The 13,267-nt window shown below is 33.8% G+C and overlaps 1 protein-coding gene across 1 annotated transcript; it reads right to left on the reverse strand.

The window, feature by feature from the left end:
- Positions 1-575: 575 nt before the first annotated feature.
- On the reverse strand, positions 576-1,336 carry LOC131864380 (putative germin-like protein 2-1). The gene is made up of 2 exons (XM_059215227.1): positions 1,210-1,336; positions 576-1,111 (listed from the first exon to the last, which is right to left on the reverse strand). Exons 1-2 carry the CDS (start codon positions 1,334-1,336, stop codon positions 576-578), a joined length of 663 nt encoding a protein of 220 aa, XP_059071210.1.
- Between the last annotated feature and the right edge of the window lie 11,931 nt (positions 1,337-13,267).

Genomic DNA, 13,267 nt, shown 5'->3' on the forward strand with positions numbered 1-13,267 from the left:
CTGATGTATGAAGCTCTATTTTATTAGATCATTTATAAATGCATGGGAAAAGTAGAAGATTATGATATTTGCAGATCTCACTGATAATGTATGAGTTATATCTATTATCTTATTCTTGATGGAAATGCGATTGCCAATTTCTCAATATGACGACACTTTTATCTTCTTCGTATCAATCAACAAATACCTTGAGATATTGGAAATTATATTCAAAATGCGCTTACAACTTACCTTAAAATGTGTTACAGCAAAGTGAAATTTTAATGTTGTCATCAAAGGGACAAAACGACATCAATATTTAATTTTCAATCTTTGGAATATGATGAGGACATACTGATGTCCAAAACAGATGCTATGAATGGCACAAGAGGACGCCAATAACCCTAAAATGATAGTTTTATTCAACGGTTAATTTTCAATCTTTGGAATATGATGAGGACATGCTGATGTCCAAAACAGATGCTATGAATGGCACAAGAGGACGCCAATAACCCTAAAATGATAGTTTTATTCAACGGTGAGAAAAAAGAATTGGGAAAGACGGTCTTCATTGGGAGACCTCTTGTTTGTTTTGTTTAGTATGCGAATTTCTTTTGAATGTAATTCACCAGTTCCTGGGTGATGCGGAAGGCCTTGCTCAAAACGGAATCGGGGAGAGGGGGATTCGCCGCAAACAGAGAATTGGCGATTGTCTGAACTCCGGGAAACTGGCTGCTCAATCCAGCTATGGCCACTGCATTTTCATGCCCCACATTCTGCTGGAAATGAACAAGTGCCTTTGGAAACACAAACACATCTCCCTTCTCCAAACTTTTGCTGAAAAATTTGTTGCTGGTGTCAATGAAACCCACAAGAAGCTGGCCTTCCAGTAAAACAAGAACTTCGGTGGCTCTTGGGTGTGTGTGAGGAGGATTTATTCCACCCACTGCGTAGTCGATGCGGACCAACGATATTCCAAACGTATTGAGGCCTGGTATCTGTTTAACGTTCGCCATCGTTACGTTGGAGCCCACATCATTGTCGGTGTTCCCTGCCTGCCCAAGTCCCCGGAAGAAGAAATCGTTTGCTGAAACTTGCATTGGGTCTTTGCAAACGAACCCGTTCACCAAAACTGTTTAAAACAAGATCAAATCAATCTGTCTGTTAGTAACTCGACTCGTCTAATAAGCAAATCATTATCATTGTTTATGTATAAATATTCTCACTCACCGTTGCTTTCCTCATCTGCAACGCAGAAATCTTGCAAGGGATCCGGATCCCCTGCCATGACCCTGTCGCTGTAACAGCATATCAACAGAAAAAGTCCCAACGTGAAGTAAATCATGCGGTTAGCCATTGTAATAGAAACGCAGACACAAGAGATCAGGATATGAATGTCTATTACAAACCCATTACACGCTTTATATAGCCCAAACCATAACTCTCCGCAAAGACTAATTCATCTTGACTCCGTATATTTCACGGATCCTTCCAGAGTTGTTGCTCTTTTCCTTACGTCACACTAAGTCTTACTGCATGTGGTTGTCTCGCCTGCTACCGCAGATGTATTCTCACCATCCTTTCATTAACGTTGAAATTTTCTATCTTCTCCCTGCCCTGCTGCGTATGCCTATCTCAAGATCAACTTACCTCCTGCCTTACACGTATTCTCGCCATCGCCATCATTTTAGTAATGTGGAATTGTTTAGACTTAATTGGAACGGTGGGCTTCTTCAAAGGAAACAATATATAAATCTTTCTCCACCGTGGGAGAATCGGTATGAGAGGAAAGTTTCTTTCTTGGAGTTGGATATTGGCCTAAAGACTGTCCATGCTTTGTACCCTTTTTCAATGAGATTTTTATCTCTCGTCATTTAAATTAATTTATGTTATTCAATGTTTATTTCTCAGATTGTCTATGTTCTAGGACAGAAAAACATTGCTCAAAATAACTTATGTTCATTTACTTTACATTGAATGCGTTGATTAGAATATCTATTTCACATCCATCTACAATTTTGAAGTCAAGTAGGTGTATTACTTTTCTTTAGCAGTTTTGGAGACCTAAATTATAGGTTTAAGACAACATATGCAAACATAAGAACCAATTTATGGAGGATAAATGTATAAGAAGATAGATTTTGGAGAGGTATTCTACAAGAAAAAAAACTTTTTGGTGGTGTTGAGAATCCCATCTTGGAAGAGACCATGTTGTCCAAGGGATCTAGTATTTAGAATTATTTAAGATCGTTTTATTTTTCCAAACCCTAGAGGGTAGATGGGTAGCGGAAATAGAATCCGGTTTTGACATTACAATTCACTAGAATCCATCACCTCTATAAGATATAACCTTATTAAGACGTTGATGTCTGATTTTCAGAATGTCATGGGTGAGTAGTTTGAATGCATCTTGAACTACCTTGGGTCAAGGTACAACAGTGACTAAAAATCGTACCGCTTCCAATACTCATAACTATAATGAATGTAAACCGCGATATTTTAGAGAAAAGAGCCTTCATTCTCAAACTGTTGATGGGTGCGAAAACATTGCTCACGTTGCGTTGAGTGCGTTGCTTAGATTGTCTCTTTCACATCCATCTACAGTTGAACTCGGCCAAAATTTAATCTTTAGGTGAGTGTGTTGTTGTAAATGAAGTGCATTGTTGTAAATGAAGTAGGTGTCTTTTCTAGCAGTTTTGGAGATCAAAATTTTACCTTTAGGTGAGTGAATTCTCTTTAATAAAGTAGGTTTACTACTTTTTCTAATGTTTGAGATCTGTCTATTTCCATTTTTCGACACCAAAACTTTTCGTCCAGTTGACTGCATTGTCCTCTCGATTCTCCTTTTAACAAAGTACATACAGTTGATTTAGATGATTTATTTTTTATTATTTTTGTGAGATATATGTTTATTTAATATTTTTTTTAACTTAATGTTTTGATGAATTAGTTGTTTGGGGTAACTAAATAGGAAAATATAATATTAAAGATTATTTTTTTCCTCTTACTTCAATCAAATATATGAGAAAAGTATTTCATATTGATTAGACATTTCATTTTATTTATTTTTATTTATATTGATTGAATTTTCTTTTCTTTTATATCAAATAATATGACAATTATAAATAGTTTATAAAAAATATTCAATTTGAGAAGTAAAAAATGCGTTAAAAGTGATATATTGGGATGATTCTTGGTTGGGAAACGTTTAGTTCCATGATCCCTTGTTTACCTATCAAGAATTATCTTTTTACTCTCTTTGGATAAGGGTGGCTAACTAATGAACTTTTTACAATTAAGAAATCAAAGTGATCAACAATCGAATATAAGGAACAAATAGAGTGAGAGGGGGAATAAAATTCTACACCTGATCGATTCATGATTATAATAAGTGGTTCATATTATAGAAGAGCAAGTCAATAAAACAGTTTGGTCATATTTTACGCTAGTATAATCTCAGTTTTCTTGATAACTACTCGAGTACATTTTTTTTTAATATCTCTCATAGGTTTTACCTTGTCTTTCATACCACACTCACAATCTCCAATTCCCCATTGAGTTTCCACAAATGACTAATACGAAAGGTAAATCTACATCCATGTAAGAGCATGGACACCGGGAGTGATCTAATATTGGATGCAATTAAGTGAGGAATATTTTTTGAATGAATCCCTATACTTTTGGACCGTTTAATGACATGGTTTGCATAAGTAAGAAAATGTTTATTAATGTAGAGAGCATGGTTTTAGGTACTTTTCTATGTGGAGGTGATAAAAATAGGCATGGGTAGCCTATGCGGTTACAGATGATTGTGGTTCTTCCATCAACGCTATTCTCTTTTTTATTGAATGATATGGTGTAATAGAAAAGTCAAGAATATACAACTAGCAATTGCACCTTGGTGTGCAATATGTACGCCGAATAGATGTGGAATGATTATTAAAAAAAATTGATCTATTTTTTCATATATTTGTGCAACACGTGAGATAAATTAGCAAACCATTTAGTAAATGATATTATTTATTCAACAAAGGTCTCAACATTTGAAAAAATTATAGATCCAAATCAACTATGCATCTACTTAAACGGACAAATGCAATCAAACAAAACCCTTAAACCGGGAATATAATCGAGTTCCATTACCAATATTCTTATGTTTTGTTTGAAATAGGGAGAGAAGGAGAGAGGGAGATATAGGGATATAAAGAGAGAGATAGAGGAGGAAGAGTGAGGGAAAGATAAAGGAGTGAGGAGATAGAGTTAGGCGATAAATATAGAGAGGAAGATAGAGATCGAGATTGATATAGATATGGAGAAGAATAGGGATATGGATATGAGAGGAAGAGATAAAGAGAGAGGAGAGAGAAATAGATAGAGATAGAAGAGATAAATATATAGAGAGGGGGAGAGAGAATGAGCGAGGGATAACTTTGAATCAATTGTGCATTCATTAATACAAACCAAACATAAGTGAAAGAAAACCTTTCAATCAAAAGATAATTGAACTCCATTACCAATAGGCTCATGTTATGTTTGCAATAGTGAGAGGGGAGAGATGAATAGATAAAGAGAGCGAGACATGTCTGGAGATAGGGTGACAGAGGAAGAGAGAGCTAGAGATGGGAATGAAGAGAGGGAGGTGGCAAAGAAATAGATGGTTAAAGAGAGTGAGACGTGCCTAGATAGAGTGAGAGAGGATGAAAAGGACAAATAAAGAGAGATATAGTTGTAGAGGGATAAGGAGAAATTAAGATAAAGATTAGGAGATAGAAACGGATAGAAAAGAAGAGATACAAAGATACAAAAGGGGAGAGAGAGAGGGAGGGAGGGAGGGATTTTTTTGGGCCAATTTGTAATTCAAACTCGTTAATGAAGATGTTAACATAGGTTGACACCTAGTATGGTGGTTATACCTTTTGTAAATCTTTGAACCAATAGTAATAGTATTAACATAGTATTGAATTATTTGTAATTGCCATGTATAACCTCATTTTGTGTGTTTTGTCACGTATGCACTATCCTTTAGTGCATTATCCACTTATACTTCTCAGTACATAATACATCTGAGGAATTTTGTAGATAGAGTGGCAAGGGAAGAAGTTACATAGAAGTTGTATACTTCAACACTTCTCTTGTTTGTATTTATTTCTCACATTTGGGAGTCTTAAATTACACACTATAATTATTTTCTCGATATCCATACTTGCCTTGCTTTAGCTTTACAAACAACCTTATGACCACACATAATAAGGTCAAGTCATCCTAAAGCCCATACAACCTTGCATCCCTCTAATGACATGTGTGGTTAATAATCACATTCTAAACTGAATTAACAATAGCTTCGATTTTATGTCCAACGACCATTAAGTTTAATTTAATCTAAATTGTTCTATTGATCTAGATTCTCCTTTAAATAAGAATAATATTTAAGAAGTCATAAACATATAATTTAATATTAAATTTTTTAAATACATAATTAATTATTTTAATATTATAAACTTTTAAAAGCAATAAATATTAATAGATAAAAATTTCAAAATAAATTAAAACAAATTATTTTTAAAATTCAAAATATAATTTAAAAATAATAATATATAGAACTTTTTACATTTTTAAAAATACTAAAAAATCGAACTATTTCAACAATGAGGTTTAGACCAACCATGCACTACAATTTGCAATCAACAAATAACAAATGGTATGAGCACTAAGTAATTCATCATATATCTTCGCATTTCTCCATCATAATCAGTAAAATTCAATTAACTTTGAGAAGTAACAAGAACCCATGCAAAATGTAGAAAGACAGCACAAACATCCACCATATCTTCAACAAAACTTATGTATTAATTTCAACAAGTCTTGGAAACAATCTCTAGCTTCCTCCTCCTACTCTACTTTCTAACAGTTCTGCTCTACTCTATTATCCACCTATTAACCTTTAAAAATGAGAAGGCAAACCTTATATAGAAGTCTTGATACAAATGAATGTCCGAGATTGATTTGAATTTAATGGCCGAGATTTAACCATGAAACCCTAATTAGGGCTAGTTATAACAACAACCACTTTAACCAATGAGAAAACTACAACACTTTGGGCACATGTCCCTCTTTGAATGTGGATCAATGAGAAATGAGATTAGGTACATTGAATAATATTTGATGTAATGCCATATGTCACTTGCTCCTCCTTTGATGAGTTAGGTTCAATACACCTACAAGAACTGACTTGGCATCACTGAATTGGTCTATGATGATCAAGCACCACCTTAGCTTGCATGTCTCCCTAGCAATATGTCGACACTCAACATCATCCAATTGCTTGATGTGATGGTTCATATTCTCAAATTGCATCCTCTTGAAAATCAAGTTTCTAGCTTTGATTAACTCTTCTAAAACTATTTATAACATGTAATTTTTTTCATATCAGTTATCTTTTTCTTGAATAATATTTTAGGAGATTGACAAAATACCTAGGTTTACATTTATTATACTTTTAGTATTGTTATCTATTCTTTCATTGTGGTAGATGTAAAATGTTTCTATCATAATTTTGTGGGATACATATATGACTAATCCATTACAATACAAGGAACATTTTGGAGCACCAACAACAACTACGTATTTAGACTTTGTTAGTGTATCTGAATGTTCCTTCTAGATAAATTTTAGAGTTGATATTAGCTTGTTAGGATGTTGGTTTCTTGGGATTCTATGCCTGTGTGTGATGACATTTCATTATATTAATTAAAATATTTCTAATTGATAGAGTTTCTATTTTATTTATGATTTTAATATACATATTTATATAATTTATAAAAAACTTTTCAATAAAATATTTAATATATTTATAAAAATCTTTATCATAATAATGTATATTTAATTCAAATAAAAATTTCTATCTTAATTTGTTTTAAATTTAATGAAAAATAAATAAATAAGTATAAATTATTTTGTAATTTATGAAATAGGCTCATGACAATAACTGCATAGTTACTCTCTAGTTGGTATGATGTCAAAAAAATTAGATGCACGTAACATCATTTGGCTACCAGTTGGAGGAATTGTTGAAGAGATTGTATGGTTAATTAGTAACTTATATTTCATAAGTTTTATTTTTCAAAAAGCTTTGAATGAAACCTACACTAGATGTGTGTGCATGTAACCACCCAGATGATGGAACTTTACTACATTTTGTGTAGTATAATTCACGAAATGATACTTCATCATTAAAATATGTGAACAATTTTTAAAATAACCAAATTGGAAAGAGCATAAACAATACGGGGGCAAAAAGAACACAAAATATGCACTAGGAACTATTATTGTCTTCCTCCATAAAAGCCTCCACAAAAAAGTGCTTGTAATAGGAATAAATCTCTGGAAGCAATTATTCTCATCCAAAATTCATGTAACAAAGATTCATAGTTGACAAAGGATCTTTTCATCAGCAATGGAACAAGGGACACTATAGCCTAAAAAGGCAAACGTGACTACCAAAATAAAGTAAAACTAGATGAGGCCATGAGGCAAAACAAAATCTCCACATGCCCTCTAATGCTAGATAACTGGTCTAAGTGGTGCAAAACATGACCTTGAAGAACTCAAGTAACGGTAAAAAAAGGTTAAAAATTAGACCAAGAAGGAGTCTTGCGGCCTTGTAAATAGCCAAAATGACATTCATGCAAGGAAAAATTAATAGAGAAAGACAAAACAGTTTTATTCAAATTGTTCAAAATTCATGCAAAAATAGATAAGCAACATATGCAACTCTAAGATTGACCAAAAATTGATTTGATTTGACAATATTTATGTTAACAACAGCCAAGAGGGAAGAATGAGAGGGGGGTGAATCAGTCTTCACCGGAATAACAAACTTTACCGCAAAACACAGATTTGATAAACTGCAGTAATAAGACAGATAAGAAAATTAATAGCACAACACACAACACTAAGATTTTGATGCGCAAAACCCAGTTAAGCGAAAAACCATGGTGGGAACCTACCCACAGTAAGATGATACTCTACAATAGTATGTGAAAATATTACAATGAGGAATGCACATGCATTCAGGCACACTGCCTAGAGCTCACTGCTCAAATAATATTTGCTCGGAAGGCTACAACCCTTAGGGAAGTCTCACTGACTCGCAATAAGATTTGGACTACAATTCGAAAGAAATGAACGGAAAGAATAGCATCTCCAAATAGAATCTCACCACAAACTCAACATCGAAGGATACATCACATGTTCGCACACAAACCTCTCTCTGATAATGAAGACACAACATCAAACAACCAAATTACATGACTATATCACCTATATATATAATTTATCAACCTTGATAACAAGGTCGGCTAAACCCTCGACCCTCAATTAAAAAATTACATCACACGATACAAACACTGACCACCAGACCAATATAGTGGTTTACATAGCATAGCATGGTTCTAGGTCAAATTCCCAAACACATAACTCCACCGAAAATCACGCAAAGATCAATCGCAACACGCTACACCACCAGAAATGGTGCATAACACACAAATCATCACTGGTTGATAGAAACCACCAAAAACTCACACAACGATAAATACAGATTGCCAAAACAAATAGGACATAATTAAAAAAAATACCAGCAAGCACATTAGAATCATCCACAATAGCTGCACCAACACTACTTTTCAAATCTTCATCGGTCAACGTCTGAAAGCTAAAGAACACAACCAATCAACAACGGCCAGGAAGAAAGATAACTTGCGGAGAACCAAATCATGATTCAACTGAAATTAAGATACACAAGACCTTCCCAAGAAATATCCCAAAATCTCAGCACCAGATCTGATCACACCAAAATATACCAGAGGATATACCGAACTCTGCGAAACAGTGATCAACAAAGCATCGCTACAAACCGGATCAGAAAATCTTCCCAATCTGCAATCACCAGAGAAAATCATAGGAATATGTTGACATCAATGACCACAACATATCCTAGCATGACCAACAATATCCAACAATTTATGCCAAAACAACCACTTTATATCACTAGTTCAAATCAAATATCTATGCCAAAAGATCAGCCTATGCAAATTTTACCACACCAGAAAGTGCCAAAAAGCCAGCACACAAGGATCGGCTTTTTAATAAAATATCCCAAACCTTTACACATGCAGATTGACCATAGTAAAATAATTGATCGTCTTATTAAAATTGAAGACAAATCATCTTTTAGCTAATTAAGCGCTTCCACTATCCACACAATAATGTGTTCCTAAAAAATCGCCCTACAGTAGAGCTTCAAATTTGTCAACTTGGTCTCCATGATCAACAATTTAATAAAAAATATATATAATTTAAAATACACTAATCAACCATGAAATAAAATCTCCTATTTTTATTTTATTATTTATACGATGAATTTTATAAACTTCAATTCATCGGGATTTTTAAAATCACAGTAGAAACACCTTCGGATTATCATGTCCTCACAAGAACACAAAAATATTATGGCACAAATCCACATTCCTTTCAGATGCTCAACCTCAATCAAAACCTCTATAAATCTGCAGTCATAATTAAAATAAATTACAAACATGTGAGTACCAAAAAACTAGTGGAGCTCAAAAAAAGAAAATGCACAGATTGAGATGAATGATAAGCTCTTAATATCTTTGATCAACTTAGGGGTGATTAAAAATACATATCTAATACAGTTCCACCTATAATATCAGATGCTATCTAGAATCATGTAATGTTTCATGGATAAGATTAACATAACCAGGCATTATTCTAACAACTAACCATCTAGCAAACTTACATAGAAGAATATTCTAGTTAGAATATCATACACTAACAACACATAGCTTGAAAAATTGGCGTAGGCTATTTTGGGTTCATGGAGGTGCGAGCAAACGTTAATCTATAGTAAGTGAAATTGCTCAAACCCACAAAAAGGTCATTTGGAGCTCGTCGATTTTGCACAAGTCACGAGTTTTCTCTTGCACAAGTGTTTATCCTTTTGTAGACTACGGTCTTCTTCAGCATGGTTTTCTATGTGGTTTTCTTCTATTTTTTTGTGTGTGCCTGGTTTATTCGTGTGTGTACCTAATGTTCAGATTGCTTTGGAAAACCAGGTTATTTCCCCTGTTGGTGAACTTTTAACTAGCACATTTTTCAAGGACTAGTGCACCCAACACCCCTATTTTGCTAAAATAGGCTCAACTGTTGAGAGATGAAAGTGGACCTTGTAATTTGCATGAATCTAATTTGTTTTGTTGTCCCATCACAACAAAATGTTTCGAAAAGGTGTGAACTTCATATAAACACAACTCCCTTTCCCATTCTAGGAATCAATGTACTCAATATAGAAAACCAAAAAACCTAGTCAATCAAGCATTCAGGGAGCGAAACGATAAAGAAGTCCCAATTTGATTATTCAATCATTGAAATATATGCTATAGCAATTATGATCAAGTGTATTATGTAATTCGTACCTAAGATAAGGTGTCATCATTTCACCATTTATCATTTTCTTAGCCTCTTTTCTTGTGGGGGCATGCATCCTATCTCATCATTATCATTGTTGAAGAGAGAACACTAATACGCGGTTTGGATAAGGTAATCCCTTATATGAAATAACCATTTCTCCCAATTTTCTCTATCTACAGGTCCAAATCCGATAACAAGAAAGTTAAAGAAAAGTAGACCAGACATTAGCAGGCATCACAAAACATTGATTGAACGAAAACCCTAAGAACAGGGCACCCAGCAGTCATTGACCCATATTTTTAAGAGGCAAGTGATCAAATATTGTCGATTTCATTTTCGATCATCTCTCAATTTTCCCTCAACTTTAGACACGGATCTCCAACGTTTCTCTCTAGTACAATTAGCTTCATATTACAGTCCCAATTTCCTCTCTATGTCTCCATCTCAGATATGTCTTACTCTTTCTATATTTCATCTTGTATCTACTACATTCTATAAAACTTAGTCATTTTACCATTGTTAGACTAGTTCATCTATAGACACTTCACTGTCTCCATCTCATGCAACAAAAGGAACAGGAACCTAATTTCGTATCCCTTCCTTAAAGACAACAACTAGTCCTATTCTTATTACTAATTATGTTGTGTCAACTAAGATCTTCTAGCTTACATTGGTCAATCGTAGGATCTTGTTTCCTCCATTTCAAGGTTTACATTGATTTATGAGATGGTATGATTATATATGCTACATAAACCAACATTTTTTAAGGTATGATCCCATATTGTATTGGTATAAAATTGGTGGTACTGAAACCAACATTGATATAGAAAAAAATAGACATTTTTATTTCTAACGTGTTTCCATCTACATCTTTCACTTGTCTTGCAATTGTGTACATTCTCATGTAAATACCAACGATGTTATACTCGCGCCCTTTTATGCTTCATACCATAATGTGACTCCTCTAATTCCATAAGACCAGGAGTGCGCAAGGAGTGTAATGCTTCGTGTGGTTCATGTAACTAAACTCGGCTTCTATTTGTAGATATGAGCAAAGGTTGTGTTTTTATCACTTAAAATGTGCTTTATATGTTTTCTTAAATGCTCACATATACATACTGGTGGCATAAAATGAAAGTAAGCGTGTAGGACTCAATAGAATATAAAATAGTGACTAGTGATTTAGAACTTTCCTTGGTGTAACCCAATAAAAAATATTGAAAAGAATGGAGTTGTACCCTCATCTCTAGTATCAATTAAATGCAAGATTCACAAGCCAACTTCTCAATTTGAGTCTTAAATACAAAGTGGACATTACCTAGCACTTATGTAATTTCGTACAATATTGTATTCTTGTGGAAAGAGCTTGCTTAACAATATGCTCGAGTTCTACGCTCATTGACTAATTCTCTCCAATGACAAAACTTATGTTTCCATGAGTTGAAATCTAGAATCTCCATTTCCAAGTGTTGCACCATCTTATTACTCGACGTTTTTCTTCATCCAAATCTATTGATTGATATCTTCATTATTTTATAGTCTCTCTTTTCAATGTCTTCCCCCAAGCTAAACTATGCAACCAAATAGCGTTCACTTCCTTGTCAACCTCAATCAAAACCTAGAATAAAAAACATGCACCTAGCTATCAAATATGGAATAAAATACATGCACTTGTCTAAAACAAATTAGCACTTCCCTAAATAAATCATGTAGAAAACTTTCTCCAATACCAACCGATCGATAATCAAATCGAATATTCCATTCTAATCTCACCATCGCTGATTTTTGTTCTCTTCACTTATGTGCCGATCCAATGCACTATGCTACTGATGTGAACATTCAGAAAGCCAAAATTGGTATCTTCTACATCTACACCTTCCACTTGTCTTGAAATTTTGTATGTGGTCAAATTTTGTGCCTACAATGTTATACATAATATTTCGCACCCCTTTGTGATTTATAACAATATGTCACCCCTGTAATACCACAAGACTATTTAATAAAGAGTATGTTGATTGAATAAGATTTATGTATTTGAAATATGCTTCTTTTTTGTTGTGAGCATGTACTATGTTTTTCATCAACTCAAGACATTATTGTTGCAGTTTCTTAAGAATTTGAGTATCTGCAGTAGTTGCATAGAATGAAAATGAGCAAGCTTCAAAGACATAGGTTATATAGACATCGAAGGCATGAAAGAAGAGGTCGTGAAGCTTTAGAATGAACTGATGTATGAAGCTCTATTTTATTAGATCATTTATAAATGCATGGGAAAAGTAGAAGATTATGATATTTGCAGATCTCACTGATAATGTATGAGTTATATCTATTATCTTATTCTTGATGGAAATGCGATTGCCAATTTCTCAATATGACGACACTTTTATCTTCTTCGTATCAATCAACAAATACCTTGAGATATTGGAAATTATATTCAAAATGCGCTTACAACTTACCTTAAAATGTGTTACAGCAAAGTGAAATTTTAATGTTGTCATCAAAGGGACAAAACGACATCAATATTTAATTTTCAATCTTTGGAATATGATGAGGACATACTGATGTCCAAAACAGATGCTATGAATGGCACAAGAGGACGCCAATAACCCTAAAATGATAGTTTTATTCAACGGTTAATTTTCAATCTTTGGAATATGATGAGGACATGCTGATGTCCAAAACAGATGCTATGAATGGCACAAGAGGACGCCAATAACCCTAAAATGATAGTTTTATTCAACGGTGAGAAAAAAGAATTGGGAAAGACGGTCTTCATTGGGAGACCTCTTGTTTGTTTTGT

Source organism: Cryptomeria japonica, unplaced genomic scaffold (assembly GCF_030272615.1).
Source record: "Cryptomeria japonica unplaced genomic scaffold, Sugi_1.0 HiC_scaffold_84, whole genome shotgun sequence".
Lineage (NCBI taxonomy): Eukaryota > Viridiplantae > Streptophyta > Pinopsida > Cupressales > Cupressaceae > Cryptomeria > Cryptomeria japonica.

Bases quoted from the DNA above. Each gene is read 5' to 3' on its own strand.
- LOC131864380 (XM_059215227.1), bottom strand. From the start codon at position 1,336: ATGGCTAACCGCATGATTTACTTCACGTTGGGACTTTTTCTGTTGATA. The intron at 1,112-1,209 runs GTGAGTGAGAAT...TGTTTTAAACAG, and splicing joins TGCAGATGAGGAAAGCAACG to TTTTGGTGAACGGGTTCGTT.